At 33.1% G+C, this 21481-nt stretch overlaps 1 protein-coding gene across 5 annotated transcripts in view; it reads right to left on the bottom strand.

Annotated features, from left to right (window-relative positions):
* Positions 1-21481, bottom strand: part of MEMO1 (mediator of cell motility 1) — a 125225-nt gene that overhangs the window by 11694 nt on the left and 92050 nt on the right. For 2 of the 5 annotated variants that reach the window (XM_036903632.2, XM_036903633.2), the window contains exon 6: positions 7855-7997. The exons of 2 other annotated variants lie outside the window; for them this stretch is intronic. In XM_036903632.2, the coding sequence (XP_036759527.1) occupies positions 7855-7997 (143 nt within the window). Of the gene's footprint in view, positions 1-2726; positions 3029-7854; positions 7998-21481 lie in introns of all 5 variants that reach the window. One more of the 5 variants, XR_005028453.2, reaches the window with a different exon arrangement.

Raw genomic sequence — 21481 nt, 5'->3', positions numbered from 1 at the left:
TTAGAAGCATTGTTAAACATATAATAATCAGTCTATAATAGAAAGTAAACCTGAAGAATATGATTCAAGAAAATGTGGTTTAAGGAACTACCTCAATGTACCAAATCAATGAAAGCTTAGCCTTTGCTGCACAAATGCAAAGATTTGATCTCTGTTATTTGATCTCAGAAAAAAAATGTGTTGTTCAGAGATAGATGTGGCTTGTATAATTTTCATGATCTTGATTTTAAAAATTAATCTCAATTTTGCAAAACTATCTACTTGGAAAAGGATCAGTACAAGTGCCTTAAAATAGGAAGCACAAAGGATAAATATAATAAATGTCCTACTCTTGACAATGAAATCTCAGGAAGGTACAAGTAAGAACATTCAATTCAATATTTAGCTGTTCTCCAAAGAACAGAAAGGGCAAAATGGAAGAAGCTTAAAAAGAAGACAGAAAACAGAAAACAAAAGGCTCAGGAAAACTTTGCTCCCTACTATAACTGTATGAAAACTACTGTGAATTATTATTCAGCTGATTATGTTTTATTTCAGATACATCTAAACCATATTTCAACAATGTCTTTATTTTCAAGAACTCATTACTTCCATATTTCCTTAATTTTAAAGATTCACCAAAACGCGTTTCAAAATGTATTAGAGTACACCAATTACGTAAGCACACACTATGTGTCTCGGGCTCCATTTTGTGGAGCAAAGGTCACATATCCAATTATCCCCACACCTGAGGAGATGGGTTTCTTTTGGCTGGATAATTATGATTTTTAAGTTTTCTGTTTTTCTTACTAAAAAAAAATCACTTATAAATAATGAGCAGTGCAAATTTGTAAAACCCTTTCAATTTCCTTCTTTGGAAAAAACACACAGTTCTTAACACTTCATTTACTTGCTGATCATCTTTAATGGTCACCTTTCTAAAATACACCATATTTCCTTAACTTCATATTTTAACTTTTCACATACATTGTATGAACAATTACTCAATGTGACGGTTCTTACTTTCCCCCAAGTGCCATTACTAAATCAATATTACATCTTAAAATTCATGATATTCTAGACTCAAGCTAAGATTCTGAGGCAATTATCTGCTTTCTGAATATAACAACCTTTTTTTTTTGTAAATACTAAAGATTGCTGCATGTTGTCATTACTGTAAGATCCATTACAGTCCTTGCACTAAAAAAAAATTCTTAAATAGTGACAATTCAGCACTCAATGCCCCTATATTAAATAATTCATCAGACAGTTCTTTAAAAGTTTACAGTTAGGTATGGCTTTGTTTTTCTTTAAAGAATGTATGTACTTCCTCCTACCTAATAATGAGCACTATATAATGACCCTATTGTTCCTCTTTGCCAGGTGGCTCTCAGAAGGCTCAAAACCTAATCTAAAATTTGTCACAGTAACTAACTCAATTAATTGATACTAAATTTCTACTTCTATTTCAAAGTTCTTTTGATAAGCTGACCAAAATCTTTTGTGAAATGAACAATTAAATGAATAATCTTAGATAAGAAAATTCTGACTCACTGTCACTGTAGTAAGAGCAATAATATCCTCAGAAGAAATCAAGATGAATATTCTTTGAACCTGAACTGCTTCAGATTAATACTAATGCACTCTTTCTAATGAACATAGCTGTTAGTTATACCTGTTAATAGTCCTGTGGATGGAATATAATTGTCTTATCTGAAAACTGCTACTCTCAGGTGCAGAGAAAAATGCATGTACTTTGTGACAGCCATGTGCTACCCAAAAGTCTTTTCTGCATATTTCCAAGCCCAGAGCTGCTGTTTCAAATGGTTGAAGTTGTTCAAACCTCCCTTAATCTTAAGTGAAAAGTATAAATGTATTTTAGAATGCTATCTGGATCATGGACCATTTTCAAAGTAACTTTCACTTAAAAACTACTTCTAAAGTATGAGAAAAGTAAATAAAATGTTTGAAATACTTTAAAATACTAAATCAACACATGTGATCTAATAAGAATGACAAAATACACAGAAAATCAATGATCAAATGTTTAATATTCTATTATCTACCTTTGCTATTCTTTAGTACCACCTCACAGTTAGTAGCTAAAGAACTGCTAGGAAATATTTCATGAGCTCTAAGGAATATATGAATTAAGAAGCTAAATCTATCCTACATGTAGCCACTGCACTGAAAAAATATCTCACCTGTAACAGATCAAACTGTCTAATGATATTTAATTGTACAAATATTTAAAAATTATTTGAGTAATTCATTCTTGTCAATATACATACAGAAATATACATACAGATTAGAAGCATCTAATCTGAAGTAAATAGTTGCCATCATCCTAGCCTATACGTATGTATGTTATATATGTATGCACACACGAACACATACAACTTTAGTAAAACACCTCTTGGAATTCGAGTTCAAAAAAATCTCTTCTTGTTTCTAACTATTTAAAAGAAAAGGTTTACCATGATTTTATTTAATAAGAAATAAATGACAACACTAGTACAATATGCTGACCATTAATGTACCTTTAATGTTTATTGTTGATTTAAAATATATTATGATTTCATGTACCTCATGAGCAGATGTGTTTTGCTTCGTAATATTTCTAAATTCAGTAAAGCTCATGCATCTAAACTGAACAAATACAGTTTCCTATATACCTGGAGAATTGGACTTGTGTACTTTTATAAGTATGAATAAAGCATATCACATAGTAAGAGAAAATTACTTACCTGAAACTTATCCTTTCAGAAGGTACACTGGGAAAATGGATTCTTTGAGCCCCTGTTTCAACTCCAAGTATGAGCTTTCTAGCTTTAAGAGCCATTGACACTGCCCCTAGGGGCAGTACAAGCTTTGGAACTCCCCTAGTGAGTATGTCAGTAGTTTCTTCAGGTGCCTTCCCTCAAGTTCTTTTCAAATTCAAAAGATGAGAGGAAAAATAACCCAAGAAAAAAAATCCTGTAAAGCAGAAACCTTACTCTTTGAGGGAAGGAGGGTAGCTCATTTGTGAATCCATTCCAGAGCACGCTTTCTGAGAAAAAGAAATACAGGTAAGTAATTTTCCCATCTCCAAAGGTGACTGGTGATTAATGAGTGGATTCACAGAGTGTGGAGAATAAGCTCCAGGGATGTCTGTTTAACATACAACAATCAACTAATGAGGACAAACATAACAATGAATGGTACAAGAACCAACACTACTTTTTTAGTACCTCAAAACAAAAAGTAAAAAATATTAAATACCTCAACATTAAGCTATATACTGTATTGTAGAAATAAATAATGAGTTTGTAAAGCTGATCTGTAAAGTCCCCAAAAGATCAGTCAATAAGAAAGACTTTCAGACATATGTCTAGTAAAAATAGAATTGTTATATATTCACTTAATCACTTTATGTTTATATATTAAAACGTTTTCAAGTATTTGAGAGTTAAAACTCACAACCACCTGTGAGATGAATTAATAGGCCATTTTATTCTAAGGACCTAAAGTGGGAATATTCATAATTGAAATCACTACCAAAGCAAAAATGTACTTCATAAAGGAAATATTATCTAAGCAGCATCAAATAAGGTAATCGTTTTTATAAGCAAAATACTATAATCTTTTCATTCTGAAGTCTTAATTATAATGTAAAAGTATCAGCCTTCTCTCAAACTTGAAAAAGATCAAAACCTAAATATATGAAATCAGTACGTACAAATATTTGAGAAGACAAATATGAAAGCTTGGATAGGATGTATTTCAGAAATTAGCTAACTTATACTTGAACTGATATAAATATTTAGAAAAGAGTAATACCCTAGTACTCAAAGGAGTAACAACAGAAAGGGAGATGAATATGCATGAATAATCACTTAATAATTTACTAGATAACAGCTAATGATAAACTATTTAATAGTAAACTAGAAATCCAAATAAAGATATAAATTTCATAAGTATTTAGGGGAATGCCATTGCTAATTAGTGGCACATATTTATGAAAAAGAAATTATGTGAATTTGGACAAATATATTTATAGATAAAAATCCAAAATTGCTAAAGTGACTACAGTAAACTTCGTATTTTAACAAAATAATTTATTATCAACATTTACTGAGTAAATTTATTGAAACTGATTTTTACTTAGAGCCACCAGAAAAGGAAAATTAAAAGGAAGCATGAATCAACTTTAAAAGAATCAATTTCTGTTAGATCCAGTCTCATTTAGATACTTCTTAGATCACTGAAAATTAAATTATTTCAATTAATGAAAGCTGTCAATTTTCTAAGTTTGGAAACATAAATTTCAGGGAGGTCAGAAAAACACAAATATTAACAGTATATATGAAGAAGAATAAAAATGAAACTTAGGAAAATAGAATGAAAATTTTATTTATTAGAAAAACTAAAAGAGGTTGGGATAAAACTCCTTTATTTGAAGACATCTTATAGAATGTTGGAACTTGATAAATATACAAAATACAGGGACAACATTACCTAATCATAGTAAAAATCAAACACTAGCAGCTAACATTCTTTTATTCATACTGATAGTAGCCAAGGAAGGGTCATTGTGTTACCAGGGAAACATCATCTTATTGGGCTGACTAATGCATTGTCATAAGATAAGACTATAGATAAAAGACAAGTTGAAATGCATGGCTTGGGGGAGGAATTTATAAAAGGGGATAGAAAAAGAATGCATAATAGAGGGGTACATTTCCCAACTCTCCCTTGGCTTGTCTCACTGAAAAAGAAAACTGGGAAGTATTTTAGTCTTTCTACTTTTTATCTCTCTGTCTCTTTCAAATCTAAATTAAAGTTAAATGGGATCTGAAAGATGAACATCTTTAAAGCAAAATACATTTTTTTAAAAAAGTCATTCTTGTAACGTACATTGACTAACAAATAAGGTCAACCAGGCAAAATCCTTCCAATTACATGTAAGTCTCCGAATGTCTCTATCACCAATGTTCTCATTTTATTTTTCACAGAGGCTGGACAAAATATAAAGAGAAACAGGGCTAGAAATAAAAAATGTAGTCACTGCCAATACTCTAATATATTACACAATAAAACGAGAATAAAATTCTCCTGTATCTGAGTAATCTGTCAACTATACCATAATCAATTAAGTGATTTTTCTTCAAAAATAAGCTATTTAGAAATGTGGACTGTGTTAAGAACCTAACTCAATGAAACTTTTAAGGTCCCTGAGTACTTGAGAAATGGAATCCTATCCTTTCTGTGAAATGATACAGTATTAAGTGCAATCATTACTTTAGTATGGTAAATTCAATCTGTATAGTATCTTTAAAAAAAAGGAAGATGAGGAAAAAAACCACTAAGGATTATCTTCATGAGAAAAACCTAGATTTCTGAGATGGGAATATAGCAATAATTAATTTAAGAAAGATGGCCAGTGCCACTAGAGCATAACTTTGAGAAACATGAAACTTAATTTCTAAATAAAGACATTTTAACCCATAACTAGTCATTGATTCATATTACTTCATTCAACAGGCATGTAAAATGAATCTACTTAACAAGAATGACAGTTACTATAGTAGAAGGGAGACTACCAATTCTGAAATAGTATCTGTGCCAACACCATCCACTTACCCCCAGGTCTGCATCAAATTTCCTAATAAGAATTAGTGAAGTGCTTTCCACAAGAATAAAACAAGCACTTAACGAGTATTGTTAGTAACAGTGATACTAAAAAAAATAAACACTTGGAAAAGTTCTATTAACCACCAAATGTAAATATAAATATGCTTAGTTTCTGGATTATTACCCTAGGTAACATTTATCAACCTTTGTAAATTCTGAATCTTTTTTTGTAACTATTACCAGGAAATCCTATCTTACAATTTAAACATTACAATTTCCCAGAAATTAGGATATCAAATGGCCTAAATAATTTTCTGAGAATCAAGATAGAAAATAAAACTAATAAAATTCATTTTTCTCTCTAACCATTGTACTGAAAAATAGTAATGGATGAGGGTTTGTTTATTTTAGAATATATTAATGAGGTAAAAAGGATGGTTCCACAGAAAACAGCAATATTAAGGTATCTACTAATGTTTTATGTGGATTTATGATGTGGTTACTCATGGTGCCAACCTAGTGGGAGAGCCTAGACTCTGAAGAACAATATCAGCGGAACTAATTAAATCATAAAGTGATTTAAAGTGATTCATAAGAGCCTTATGCAAAGAGATAGAGGACACATGCTTCAAGAATTTTTAATTTCTAAAACATACAGACATGCTCTACTACCAACAAGAATACACAATACTAAAAAAATAGCCCATTTTTTATAATGATTCTAGTTTTTAAGATCAACTATAACTAAACTTCAAATTTCCCAAGGGCTTTTTCTACATAACCTAGCTCTCAGATCTAAGTAACATACTTAAATCCACAAAAAATAACTTATGCCAAAGGCACCCAACTAGCCAACAGAATTCATCATTGAAGAACCGTGAGCACCTCCTAGGGAGTTTGGAGAGGTAGCACAGCTATCTGTATACCCTTAACCTGGCTTCCCAACCTCAGCAATACTGACAGTGGGCAGGGTAATTCTTAGATGTGGGGGCTGCCCTGTGCAAAGGATGTTGATTTAGCAGCTTCCCTGGACTATACTCACTAGAGGCCAACAGCTGTCCCCACCTTGCACCCCATCCCACCCCAGTTGTGATGACCAAAATGTCTCCCAGCATTTCCAAATGCCCTCTGGGAGGACGATCAGCCCCACATGAGAAATGAATGCCTTAAACAAAAATACTACACTATTAGGGAGGATAGTTATCCTGAACTGAAATCTCAAGGCCACTCATAACAAGAGGTAAGAGAAGAAGATACCAGCCTAATGAAGCCAGATAAATACTGAATCAACTCTGGCAATCTATGTGGAAGACACAAAAAGCGACAGCTCACTATATCTCAGTGAGGATGTTTTTCGGGCCATGCTAGCACTCTACCTTAAAATTAACGGTCTTGTGCTTTATGTTCTCCCTAAAATCAAAGAAATAACAAGAATGAACAGATAATCCTTAAATCAATGAATAAATAAGTCAAAGAGATGTCCCAAAAGGAATAAGATATTCAGAAATACTCTAGAACAGTAATGAATAAATAAGAGCAAACTGTATCCAAAGAAATCAGAAATAACAAAATTCCCTAAAAAGGGCTCCACAAATGTCTCATTTCTTTTACTTTTACTATTCACTATTTCTTTTACTATTCACTGTGAAGCTTCCTTTTTCTTTTAATTCACAGTAATAATAGAAATTGCTTACAGGTCCTTACCCTTATAAACCATTACCAGTAAAGACCACAGTGCTACAAGCCTCATGTTATAGTCTTTGGAGGGCAGGTCTAAACTCTTGGCAACTATGGACAAAAATTAAGAACCGAAGGAAAAATAGAAAGAGAAAAAGACTAATTACAAAAAAAGGAAATGTGCAAAAGGATTGGCATAGCACACAGTGCTCTTCTACATTCTAAAGAAGAGCATATTTTATTTACCAAAAAACTAACTTCAGAAAATCCAACACACAACTCTACCTGGAAATGGAGTTAAAAGATCTTAACTCCCACTAACGTAAGTATCTAAGCAAGGATGCCCTCACAGTGTGAATCCAGTTATACCAGTCGCCTTTGGAAATGTATCCATAATCCACTATTATAATCTGATCCTTTTTTAATGACCAGAAGACTTTTTTATTCACTTTTTAACATTACTGCTAAAAGTAAAACTTTCCAAGGAAAGTGATAAAGAACTGAAAATCAGAGCTAGGAATGAAAAGATACCTTTAACGACAAGTATACAGTATCTACCATGATATGTTAAAATCTAGAACTTACCCCAATGGCAGAAATCAGAAGAAACCACAAAGAGATTACTAGGATCCGCTAGATATTTACTGAAGAGTTTTCCGAATTCCTGTTCTTTTGACTCACTCAGAGCTCCAACCAGTACAGGAATAATGGTAAACTCATCCTTATGGCTTAAAGAAAACAGAAAAAAAAAGTCATTTAGGAAGTACAAAAATAAAAATAATTGTCCAATGTGTTGGCACTAAAAAGTGGAACATTTATTAATAGTGGTAAGGATAATATACATAATACTGTTGAATTCTTAAAATCTATAAATTGTTTAAAGAAGACCATTTTTTAAAAAGATGAGAAGTATAGAATACTAAAAATATCTATTTAAATCATAGAAATGTACAATCCTTTTTTAGGTAAACAAGGCTCTTATACTACCAGGTAAAATAATATCTTCAAAAATAAAATAAGCCTATCAGACCATCACCAAGTCAAGTCTTCTCAACTACCCATCAAAGCGTCAATCATCTACCCAATCCTTCTCCAATTTTAAAAGAGCATTAAACTCTTTCTCACCTATTAACCCTATCCTATTATAAATACCACCATTTCTGGCACTTGTTTTATGAACCTGCCAAGTGAGACCTACAAAACTTAATCTTGGCTCCCGTAGAGTCACCAACTGCACCTTACACCTATACTAATAAAAGCAGATACAGGACAGTCTGAAGATACATACAACTCAAATTTCACTGGTGGACATAGAATTCAAGGAAGTAGATATTAATTTCTAGCAGCAAGAAAAAGACAACATGCCCACCCACAATGTTTATGGCATATCCACAAGTCCCTTTTTCATTCTACAGATTGACAGATTTATGGAAAAGGAACAGAGCAGATTCAATAAAGAATAACTATGGCAGGCTACAGAAACAGATGTTTATCCAAAACCTTTAAAAACTTTCATTGTAGTGAAATTTTACTTACATATATTCAATATTATTTATATTCTAAATGATCCCAGATTTGGAATTTTAGAAGCGTGAATCATGTTTGTCTGACTTGCTCTGAACAGGACTTTAAAAAAAAAAAAAATCACCATTATAATAAATGCTTTTTAATAGGATAATCTGACACTTAACTGATGTAGGGCAAACAGAATTCATAAAAGGATTTTTTTTAATACTAAATTTAAGTATTCCCAAAATAAATGATAGCCCAGCTTGATAAAGCTAAATTCAGGGCACCCAAGCGCCTCCCCCATAAAGGCCCCCTTACCCTTGTCAATTGCGAAATAAACAGATCATACAGATCTCCAGTCCCTCTGCAATGCAGGGGCTTCTTGGGCAGAATCTGCATCTATGGAGTAAGAAAAAAAGAGGAAGCTGGCAGAGGAAGCTGCCATGGGATATTTCTTTCTCTGGCTCTTACCAGTTTGCTTAACAACTGCATGAATGAATAGGGGCTCTTCAATAAGTTAAGAGTCACTGTGATTTGAAAGAAAAGAATTTGAGCTCTAGTAAAAATTCCAGAAGATTGTTATGAACTATTCTTATTTCAAGTACTACCTATATAAATAAATACACTAAGATCATCAAAGATTCTGCAAGTGGTTATGACATGATAGAGAAGCAGTTACACAGAGCATAAAAAACAAGAAGTCAGAAGAAATGGGCTCAGGGCATCTCTGTCACATACAAATGTTGAAAGCATGGGTAAGTCACTAACCTAAAAATGTATTTCCTTATCTGTAAGATGATTACAATTACAATACCTATTTTGTAAAACTGTTGCAAAATGAGGAATACCATATGAAAGTATTTTGTCAGCAATAGCTGGTGCACTCTGAAGAAACATCACTTCTGCTCTCCACAAGACCCACGGAACCATTTAAGCAACCTCAGTTTAAGCCTGAAAGTTTGTCTATCTATGTATGCAGAGGTAAGTCCCATGCTACTTGGAAATCTAAGCTTTGAATCAAGATTCATCCATTCATCTCTTCATCATTTCTCTTTTTAAAAAATTACCTGTTGTTCTTTATCCCATAAAGCATGAATTAGAGAAAAGAGCACTCTGCTTTGAAATGTAATATCCTAGGTTTTAGAAATCAGTTTGTGAAGCTGGTGTTCCCCAGTGAAGGAGTACAAAATCTTGCCCTCAAAAAACAATAATAAAACTGAACAGAACTGTCAGAAACAACCACTTCATGCTCTAGAAATGAACCAAAGGCAAAAAACACAGTGAGAAGAATTTATCCACGAAAAATAACTGAACTTCTCGAGAAGAACTGTGGAAATCTGGCATCTTACCAGTGGCTGTCTCTATCCCCCTGCCCAACTCCACCAACATGGTAGTTTCAGCAAGGGGAGGTTGGCTGTGAAAACCAGCTGCAGGTAGCCGACTTTGATTTGGAGCAGAGAGCAGAAAAGCCACACACCCAGAAGGAAACACAAACTCCTGCAGCTCTTGTAGCCTGAGTTGCACCATTTGAGGAAAACCACAAACCTGAGGAATACCTAGAAATTTAACAGGGAAACCTTGGAAAGAAAGGAGAGAATCACAGAGGGACTTGGTAAATTCATGTATTCTGAGAGGACTAACGTGCTCCATATAATACTGACTAGGAGGCAGTACATATGTGCAGGGGAGACCCATAAGAAACCAAGCTCCCCAGATGCTGGCTAACTGAGAGGGTGACGGCACACGAAAGGGGAAGTGGAGACCTGGGAGTGACCATGCTCTCACATATCCCCAGCTGACTGGAATTCTGCAGGCACACACAGGAAGACCAGAGAAGACCCAACAGGAAACGAAGGAGGCAGGCTTGAAAACAGCCTGATCTTTGAATGTGCTCCCCAGCACACACACAATCTGCCAGTAGAGGGTGAAAGCTTTATTTACTGGCTTGAGTTGTTCAAGCACAACCTCCTAGCTAAGCACTAATCAATGCAGACACAGAGGCAAATTCTAGAAAGCCAAGGTAAAAAATATAAACAAGAATTTTTTTAAAAGCTGAGGAGATACATCAGTAGCCAGACACTGCAGGAAAGACAGATTCTGCAGATAGTGTCCATGAAAGTTACTTTTTTGAAAAAAGAAGAAACCACCACTACCACCTTCAAGAAAGTAAAATCAGAACTGAGTTGCTATAATATACTATGTAAAAAGTCCAGTTTCAAGAAAAAGTCATGAGCCAAAGACACAGGAATGTGTGACCCAGTCTCAGGAAAAAAATAAAAGTATTCAAGTGGGACCACATATTAGATTCAGCAGACAAAGACTTCAAAACAGTTATTATAAATGTGTTCAAAGGAAACTATGCTTAAAGAAGTTTTATTATATATAGATATATAGATAGATTTATATATACACACATAAAGTTACATATAAATATGTATAATAGATGTGTGTATATAAACACATGTATATGTGTATGTGTATATATATATATATATATGATGAAGTTTACTAAACAAATGGTAAATATGAACAAATAAATGTAAACTTTAAAAAGAACCAAATGGTGAGGCTTAGAACCTCACCCCCCCTGTTTTGAGAGAAATCTTCTGCATCCGTGGATGTTTTGTTGCCCTTGTCTAGCTTGGATTAATACTTAGTCTATAGGCACACACCTGATCATCTACGTTTGCTCTCTTACAGCACTAAACTATGTTTTCTACCTTTATCTTGCATCTACCTACCATTTCAGCATTTTATTAAAAAAAATAATAATAATAATAATAATAATAAGGGAGAAATATGGGATTCACATATAAATCAAGTATAAAAATCAAACGAATATTCATATTTGACCTGATTGTTTATAGTTCATAATGCTTGATCAAAACCAAAAGTTTCTGTGATGACTGCCCTTGTACTGTTCACCATGTAAGAACTTATTCACTATGTAAGAATTTGTTCACCATGTAAGAACTTGCTCGTTATGCTTCAGAAGATTGGAGACTGATGAGAATTAGGCTTGGGGTGGATTAATGATTGTGCATTGAGTCCCCTATACAGAATTTTATTGTTGTTAACAACCATTTGATCAATAAATATGAGAGATGCCCTCTTAAAAAAATAAAATAAAATAAAAAGAACCAAATGGAAATTTTAGAGTTGAAAAGTATAAAAAATGAAATACAAAATATAGTAGATGGTCTGAAAACCCAATGCAATGCAATATTACATAAAGAGGCAGTGATATTAAAGATAAATTATCCAATCTGAAGAACAGAGAAAAAAGAAGTTTAAGAAAAATATATAGAGCATTGGAGACTTACAGACAACATCAAACACACCTGGATGCATACAATGGAGTCCCAGAAAGAGTACAGTGAAAGTATTAGAAGAAATGATGGTTGAAAACTTTCCAAATTTTATGAAAAACAAGCTACAGATCCAAGAAACTGAACAACCCAAAGTATGATATGCATAAAGAGACCTTCACCTAAATGTGGCATAATGAAACTGATAAAAACCAAAGACAAGAGAAAATCTTGAAAGCACTAAAGGGAAAATGACTCATCACTTCCAGTATAGTATTTTCAATAAATAGTGCTAGAATAATTGCATATCCATGTGAAAAAAAGTGAACTTAGACTTCTACCTCATACTATGCACAAAAATTAACTCAAAGTAGATAATAGACATAGCTATAAGAGCTAAAATTGTAACATGTCTAAAAAAGGTGTAGCTAACATCTTTGGAAGGGGGCCATAAAGTAAATATTTTAGGTTTTCTGGGCCATACAAACTCTGTAACAACTACTCAACTGTCACTGTAAAGAGAAAGCAGCCAAAGACAAGATGTAAATGAATAGTTGCAGCTATGTTCCAATAAAAGATGTACAGTCACAAGTTGTGGGCCAGATGTGGTTTGTAAGCTGTAGTTTGCTGATTCCTGTTCAAGAAGACAAAATCTCTGTGACCCTGGATTAGGCAAAAATTCCTTAAATATGATACCAAAAGCAGACTTCATATAGAAAAAAATGATAAACTGAACTCATCAAAAACTTTTGCACTTCAATGACAAAATGAAAAGACAAGTCATTCAATGAGACAAAATCTTTGCAAATCATATATATGAAAAAATAAATTGTATCCAGAATATATAAAAATTTTTATGATTCAGTAAAAAGACAAATTATCAAATTAAAACTAGGGCAGATATATGGAATCTCATTTACCAAAAGAAGATACAAATGACTAATAATAACACTGGAAAAAGGCTCAACATCATGAGTCATTGGAGAGATGTAAATCAACACCACAATGAGGTTACACTACGCATCTATCAGAATGGTTATATAAAAAAGATTGACAATAAGATGGATTGGCCAGAAGGTGGAGATACTAGAACCCTCGTGGATTGCTCCTGAAGTATAAAATGGTGCTGTCACTTTGGAAAACTGTGTAGCACTTTCTGAAAGAGTTAAGACAAAGACTTATCATATGACCCAGCAATTCCATTCCTAAGTACCTATCCAAGAAAAATGAAAATGTATATTCACATAAGGACTTGTATGAGAATGTTTATAATATTGTTTCTAATAGCCAAAATTGGAAATGATCCAAATGTCCACCAACTGTGAATGAATAACAAAATGTGGTATGTTCATATAATGGAATAACTATTGGCAATAAAAAGGAACCACTGATACATGCTACAACATGGATAAACCTCAAAATAGTATGCTAAACGAAAAAGGACAGACATAAAAGACTACATTTTATATGATTCTACTTTTAAGAAATTGCCAGAAAATTCTTATCTACAGAGACAGAAAGCAGGTAAATGGTTGCCTGAGGTTGAGAGTGGGAGCAAGAACTGCCCACAAATGGAAACGAAGCTTGTTTTTTTGGGTGATGAAAATGGTCTATAACTAGATTGTGAGAATAGTTAAAAACTTTATAAATGTACTAAAAATCACTGAGTTGTTCTCATGTGGGTAAATGTTATACAATATAAATCATACTTTAATAAAACTGTTATAAGACTAAGAAAAAGAAATCAATCTTTACCAATTGCAAGCTATGCTACCTGCAGCATGTTACTTAAAACTATCATAACCCTTAATTTTGTCACCAATAAAACTAGAGCTAATAATAATTAACCTTACAAGGCTTTTTGTGAGCAGTTTAGTAATAGAAAGTTTTATACCTTCTTTTCCTGTTCTATACCTTAAACCATGAGGCAGAATGTAATATACCCAAATGTGTAACAGACAAAAAAGAAATTAAAATCCCAGAACCAATAATGGAGCACTCACTTGAAAAACAAACAATATACTATATTACCAATATTCTTAATGGCACTTTTAATTGTCAAAATTCTAATAAAAAATTTGAATTCTACAGTTAGTATGGTTTCATAATTAATTCTACAGTTAATATTATATTGCATAGTTGAAAGTTGCTAAGAGTAAATCTTAAAAGTTCTCACTACAAGAAAAAAAGTGAATTCTAATACTAACGTTGTAAAAAATAAGAAAACTTAATTTAATTGGCAGTGCTTTTACTTAATTAGTGGTACATAAATAATTAAAATCTTAAAAATGATGACATTTTAAACTAGGTGAAGTATTACATACAAATAGTTATGTGCTTACTCTTCCTCTGGCATTAATTTGGTTATTTCTCCCCTGAACAACATTGATAAATACAAGAATTTTTCTTTTCTATACAAGTTCTCCCAATTTCTCAAAGGTTTTAGAAGCAGTCCAGAGCCAAATCATAACTAATCCAGTCAGAAGAAAAAGTATCCTTATCCTTAAGGTGCTAAGGCTGTTGTCACAATACCACTACATGATTATCCTCTCCTTTTTCAGAAAGAAAATATTCATGAAAAAAAAAGAGAACAAAACATATGTAGATAAGTACAAAAAACTCTGATAAAAATAAAGTATATTCCAATCTTCTCAAATGTCTTACACTACCTCGTCATACTTTTCATGGTCATAGAAACTGACATTGTCCCATTACAACCAAAAAAGAATTTTTATCTATTATTCCAGAGTTCCTCCATCTTCTGTAATTCTAAAAACTGGTCTGATGTACAGGTAAGACTCAAGAGGAATCAACATTCATGAAAAAGTAAACTAAGAAACGTATAAAAATGGCATTTGCTCTAAAATCTCAATAAATGACAACAAAAAAGATTGAACCACAAAACATGAAGAAATACAAGTAGCCATTGGTATGAAAGTCACAGAATAAGAACACTTATTTGAAAATGGCACTGCTTTTGTGGGCTGTCATTTAAGATGAACAGAGGTAGAAAATCTCAGGCTTCTTTACATCCAGAGACCAGCCGTCCCACTCTGTTAAAGACTATACAAGAGCAAATCTTACCATATTTCTCTTTCTGCCATACTAATATTTGAAGACTTTGATTGAAGCCACAAGCAGTAAGGAAAAGCAAAACTTTAAGAACTAGTACAAACCTAAGGTATTATAAGAGTTAGGATGGCATTTAAGTGAGTCAAAAATTCAAAAAGTTGGAATGGCAATTCAGGAGTCTGGACCTGGAAAAAAGAAATGGGAATTCTGCAGGACAGTTAACATAGCAGGTCTTTCACTGCATTTTTTACAAGTGTCTGCTTGTAAAGACTGGCCCTTCACTGACATCTAGAAACTTAGGTTTTACATGTTCCTTTAATGTTGATGAAGGCTCTTTTATCCACCTGGTACATGGTACCAGCTTGCCTAGATTGCTCATAAACAATGTGATTATGGCAAACACCTGCTTTCCTTCTGGAAGTCTGGAATTTCAGTAGCTGTGGCTAGTTACCCAGGCAGAGAGTGCCTACAGGACTAGCCCCAATTACAAATAAAATTCCTAGATTTTGTATCTTAAACCAAGTTTTCATAGCCAGAAACATTGCATATACCAAAGGAAGCACATCTTGTTCGGCCCATCCATAGAAGCCTACACCTGGATTCCTCCAGATTCTGCCTGATGTATCTTTTTCTCTTGCTGTTCCTGCTGTGTATTATACCCTTTATAATAAACCATAGTCATGAATACAACCATGAGTCCTAATGAGTCTTCAAATGTGAGGATTGTTGTGGAACCCTCAAAACAAGTGATAAAAGCGAAGAGACATAAAGGAATCATAACTGCCATTTTTAGGGGCCCCATAAGAAAGATTATCTCTCAGCTTTTCCTCTTGATCAAATGCACCTTTGGACCACAGGGACACACATACAAACTTCATACAAAATACCCTGATTCATTATGAGAAAGAACAAACTATAAACATCTAGAAAACACCAAGTAGAGGCAAAAAACTTGAGGAGGGGTAAGAGAGAAGGAAAAGGGGGACCAAGGTGAGCTAGCTGTCAATGACAATTAAAATTAACAGTTAAGTCTATTAAATCTTTATTATCTAATCAGTTAGGTGAATCTAATGAGATTATCAAAATTAATTTCAAAGGGTATATCTTAATTTTCATTCAAGTAGGTATATTGGTAAGAAAGGTTTAACAAAGGGAGGGTTATGTTTTAGAGACTAGAGAACCACACTAAACTCTACTTTGGAAACTCAACCATTGGAAGTAAAACAATCCTATCATAAATTGGACACCTTTGCTATAAAAATTAAAGAGAAATTCCAGTATTTTGTTAGGAACAAATCAACATTTCCATGTTCTACTATTCCCTTAAACTTATACCTATTTTTGGCTTTACCCTCTTAGATAATGAAATACTATTAGGCATTAATTAAACTTTGACATTATCTTAAAATCATTTCACTCCCTCACACACTAACATCTACCAAATTCTGTTGATCCTAACCTTTAAATGTCTCCCATAATCTGCTCAGTTGGCAACCCCATCCTCCACTACCTTAGTTCATAGCTTCCATGATTCCTTACTAAAAAATGTCCAGCTCTAATCTATACTTCACAGTAACATCACCACCAAGGAATAATAGTCTTACAGTCAAGTTTGAATCATTTCCCTCCTTTGCTGAGGAACTTTTACTAGTTCTTTACCAATAAAATACAGTATTGTCATAATTTAAAAAGTACAAATATCTTAAAATTACACTCAATGTACTCCATAATCTGGTCCCAACTGACTGTTTCAACTTCCTAATCCTGTCCCTCTTACTGTATGTCTCCAAAGGTCATCTACTTAAATGTCTACAGTTCCAGGTTGGTACCACATGTGTGTGTAAGTGAATTAAGTTATAAGATAACAAATAGTAGTAGGACTAATATCCAACTAAAAACACTCATATATATATATATATATATATATATATATATATATATATATATATATATGAAAAAACTTTTTCTCATTATGCAAACCAAACAAAAACATCTACAGCAGACCTCTGTTACTAGCCAAGACTTTTGCAACTCCCACAAGATAAGTCAATTAGTATTCTGTTCTTAAAGTAAGGGCTGGGCTTCCTACTCCTGTTTTATTCACAGAACTCCCTTTCCCATAAAAACCTTCTGCTCCATTCTGTGAAATTACAGCCATCTTCAAAGTCTACTCAAATGCCACCTCTACAATGAGGCCTTCTCTGTCCTCCACTAACTCAGCGGTTATCTATTATATTGCCCACATCCCCCTTTTCTACTCCCATAAACTCTTCAGTTACACCTGGTACATTCAGAATGTTACATTTATTTATATAACATTTCTTCTCTCTCCTACCAGGCTCTATGCTGAGGAACTACACAATGTTTGCTTATTTTTGTATTCCTCATGATTCGCTGGACATAGATTAGTGTAATTAGGTAGCTCTATGACAAATTTAATACAGATTGAAAAATCTGTATTAAACAAAATTTTTAAATTGTGAGGGTAAATGTCACCTTAAAAACAAATTTTTTACATAAATTAACTAATACAACTTAAGGGGGAAAAATTACCATTTGGGGGCCAAAGTGAATTTTGCTTACTAGTGTACTAATTAGTCCCCAAATATAAAATACATTATTCTTAATTTATAATTTAAAATAATATCAGAAAAGGAGTGTCTTGTATATTCCTGAGAAAGTAGTAAAGGGAAAAGAATTTCTTTTCCAATTCAAAGTAGCAAGTTTTAAATGATAAAATCAGAGCTATAAACTGGTCAAAAATTCCCCAGAGAGAAGGAAAATGATATAGGTCAGAAACTCAGATCTACATAAAAAAGGATGCACATGAGAGGCAGTATAAATGAAGATAAAAAAAAATCTTTAGTTCATTTTATTTTTCTTATTCTTACTTGATCTAGCAGATAATTTATTCAAAGTAATAACAGCAATAATATTTTATGTAATTATAGCTTATTAATGAAAAATGTTATAAGGGACAGGAAAGAGAAATTGGGAATACTTGTTATAAGGTGCTTGTACCACTGTGGAGCAGTACAGTATTATTTGAAAGTGCACTTGAATTAGTTGCAAATGTGTGTTGCAAACTTTAGCACAAACACTAAAAAAGGGGAAAAAAGTATAATTGCTATGTTAGAAGAGGGGAAAAAATGGAATCATAAAAAACTCAATTAAAACCATGGAAGACAGTAAAAGAGGGGAAGACAAAAAGGAAATTAAGAACAAGGTCAGTAAATAGAAAACAGTAACAAATATGGTAAGCATGAATCCAGCAATATCAATAATCCTTTAATAGGGAAATAGGTAAACTGTGATAAACCACAAAATGGAATATTACTCAGAAAAAGAGAAATAAATTATTGGAAAAAAAAAAGACTTGAGGAATCTTAAAATTACTAAATAAAGAAGCCAACCTGAAAAGGCTACATATTATATGATTCCAATTATATAACATTCCAGAAACTATATGACTACGGAGATAGAGAAAAGATCAGGGAATAGGTAGGCATGAAGTTGGGGGAAAGGATGAACAGGTAGAATAACAGGGGAGTTTTAAGGTAGTAAAATTATCCTGCAAGGTACTAAAATGGTAGATACATATTAGGCATTTGGTAAAACCCATACACTATATAACACAGAAGGAACCCTAATTAAACTATAGACTTAGGTTAACAATAACGTATCAGTATTTTTTCAATTGTAACAAATGTACCATACTAATGCAAGTTATTAAGAACAGGAAAAACTGTTCAGTTAATAGTATCTAACACCATAGAAAGGTATCTGATAGTAGTGTTCTCACTCAGGAAACTCAAAAATATAATCAGTATGAATAAACATAATAATTACAAGACTTAGGCTTACCCATCTGGGTAAACTGTATAAAATCAAGATTTTGGTTTTCTTAGTAACAGTCTAAGTACTCCAAGAACTACCAAATCCTAACCACTCTGAATTTTTAAGATTGGCTAGAACCTAAACCAGAAGATGGAAGAGATTTCAATACAATGTCCCATGTTTTCAAGTTGTTTATGTTTCAAAATATTGGCAATAATAAAAAGTATTATATGGCTAAGAAGTTAATGATGATATATTTACAGTGAAAAGGAACAGTTTACAGTACTGTATTTCTCAGTCCAGCATTTTCAAAGTACCTGAAGCATCCTATTTACTTGGCACATTTTTCTGAACAAAAAGCAGTGAAACTGGGGGAGAGGAATTGTTCTATAACTTTACTGTGGTGGACATACATGATGCCACATTTGTCAGTACTCACAGAATTCTATGATATAATACATTTTACTGTATGTATATTACCAAAAAATTAATTAAAAATTTAAACTACAGACAAACAGTGATTGGGGATGATACAGAGGAAGGAGTAAAAGGGGAGGAAGGAAGAGGAAGTTAACAGAACAGAATAACATGCTAAGAGTAAGAAGTTGGGATCCAAAGCAGTTAATTTTAAGAGCTAACTAGTTTTTTCAAGATAGATGATTTTTACATACTCCAATTAATTCTTACAAACAAAATTATATGCAATAATAAAAACTATTATTAATTTCAATAGGAAAGACAACATATGGAAAAAAGAATCAGAATAAAGTACACATGATCTCTTATTTATGTTTTAATTTATACAAATAAACACATGTATGTATAAATCTTATATATGCATACAAACATATATAGGAGAGGCAGAAAGACTTTAACTGCTCGTTTTGTACTTCTTGATACTGTTTACATTTTCAAAACATGTAGCTGCATTTTTTTCACATTAATAGGACTACTTGAATAGAGATTATGGGTCACTTTATATTTTCTCCTTTATACTATTTTTTTTAACTTTAATGAATATCATTTTGTAAATCTCTTTAAGATAACAGAATTATAAATACCTTAGATATTTATTTTTTAACCTGTAATGATTATTTAAAATAATGAAAAAATTAAGGAAGCAAGAAGAATTAAGTGGGCAACTGATTAAAGTATTACACAGACATGCATTAAAAAGTCCTATGTATACCCAATAAAGAGAAAAAAATAACATAGAAATATGATCATGATATGAAAAACAATTAATAAGAAAGAACATTTTGGCCTCATTTTTGGAAAGTTTAATAAAAACATTGACAATAAAAGTATTGAAAAATGGAAAGACTATTATTAATTGATTCAACAGTCAATTACTGAATTCCTTTTATGTCATCATAATGATCTGGGCACAGAAAACATGGAGAGGATGAGCTGCCCTGAGGCAGGGAAAAGATTCAGGAACTACCAGGAGAGGGGGACTTATCCATGAGTGATCACCCAAAGAGCTATCCAAGTGTAGGGGTACCACGGTAGACTATCTACAAGTACAGTCACCAAAAATTCCTCCCACCTCTGAATGCTCATGCCACTCTTCCCATTAAAAAAATAATAAAACTCTATTGCTCCCTCCACTTGACCCTAGGCTTGCAATCTGCTCTGACAAGTATAATGTGGCCTAAGTAATACTGGGCCAGTTCCAAGCCTAGATATTAAGAGGCTTGGAAGTTTGTACTTTTGTTTTCTTGCTACCTGAAAGGCCACGTACTTTATGAGAGTCCAAAACTATCCCGCAGGAGATAGATACCAAGAGAAGAGAGAAGCCCTATGGGGTGAGTGACAACAGGTGGAGGCAGAGAATACAAAGATAAGAACTAAGGTGCCTCAGTAGACAACCAGCATCACAGCCCCACACCGGAAATAAGGGCATCTTGGAGCCTTCACCTTAAGACAACGTGCCTCCAATGGTAGCAAATGAAACAGAGATGAGATGTCACCACTCACCCTTGAACAGATTTCTAGCCCACAGAATCATATGCCAAAAAAAAGGCACTTTGAGGTGATTTGTTTGCTGCAATAGATAACTGAGACAAAAAATGGTACTTGGAAAGGGTAGTCCCATAACACTAAAACATTCAATACTGGATTTTAGGACAGAGGGGCTAGCAGGAGCTGAAAGGGTAAGAAGGAAACTAGAATAGAAGTAAGGACACTGCTATAGGAGGCTAGGGTGAGCCACATATATACAGGAAGAATAATTAGCATAACTATCACATGAAGTAACTTAGAATATTAAAAATAAACCTAGTGAACCTCTAGATCTAGCTAAGAACATTTCCTGGCAAAATATTCAAAGTGTCAGTGGCTTCTTTATAGCCAAATATGAGAAGGTACATGAAGAAAAACATAAGCTAAAGAATTACAAGCAGTATTTAAAGGAATATTTCTAACCAGGAGTTGCTTGGCTGGAAAATAACTGTTTCTCATCACTAGGTTCTATAGATAGCAAA

The sequence above is a fragment of the Manis pentadactyla genome, chromosome 2 (genome assembly GCF_030020395.1).
Source record: "Manis pentadactyla isolate mManPen7 chromosome 2, mManPen7.hap1, whole genome shotgun sequence".
Classification (NCBI taxonomy): domain Eukaryota; kingdom Metazoa; phylum Chordata; class Mammalia; order Pholidota; family Manidae; genus Manis; species Manis pentadactyla.
This window is presented reverse-complemented; position numbering and strand designations above follow the sequence as displayed.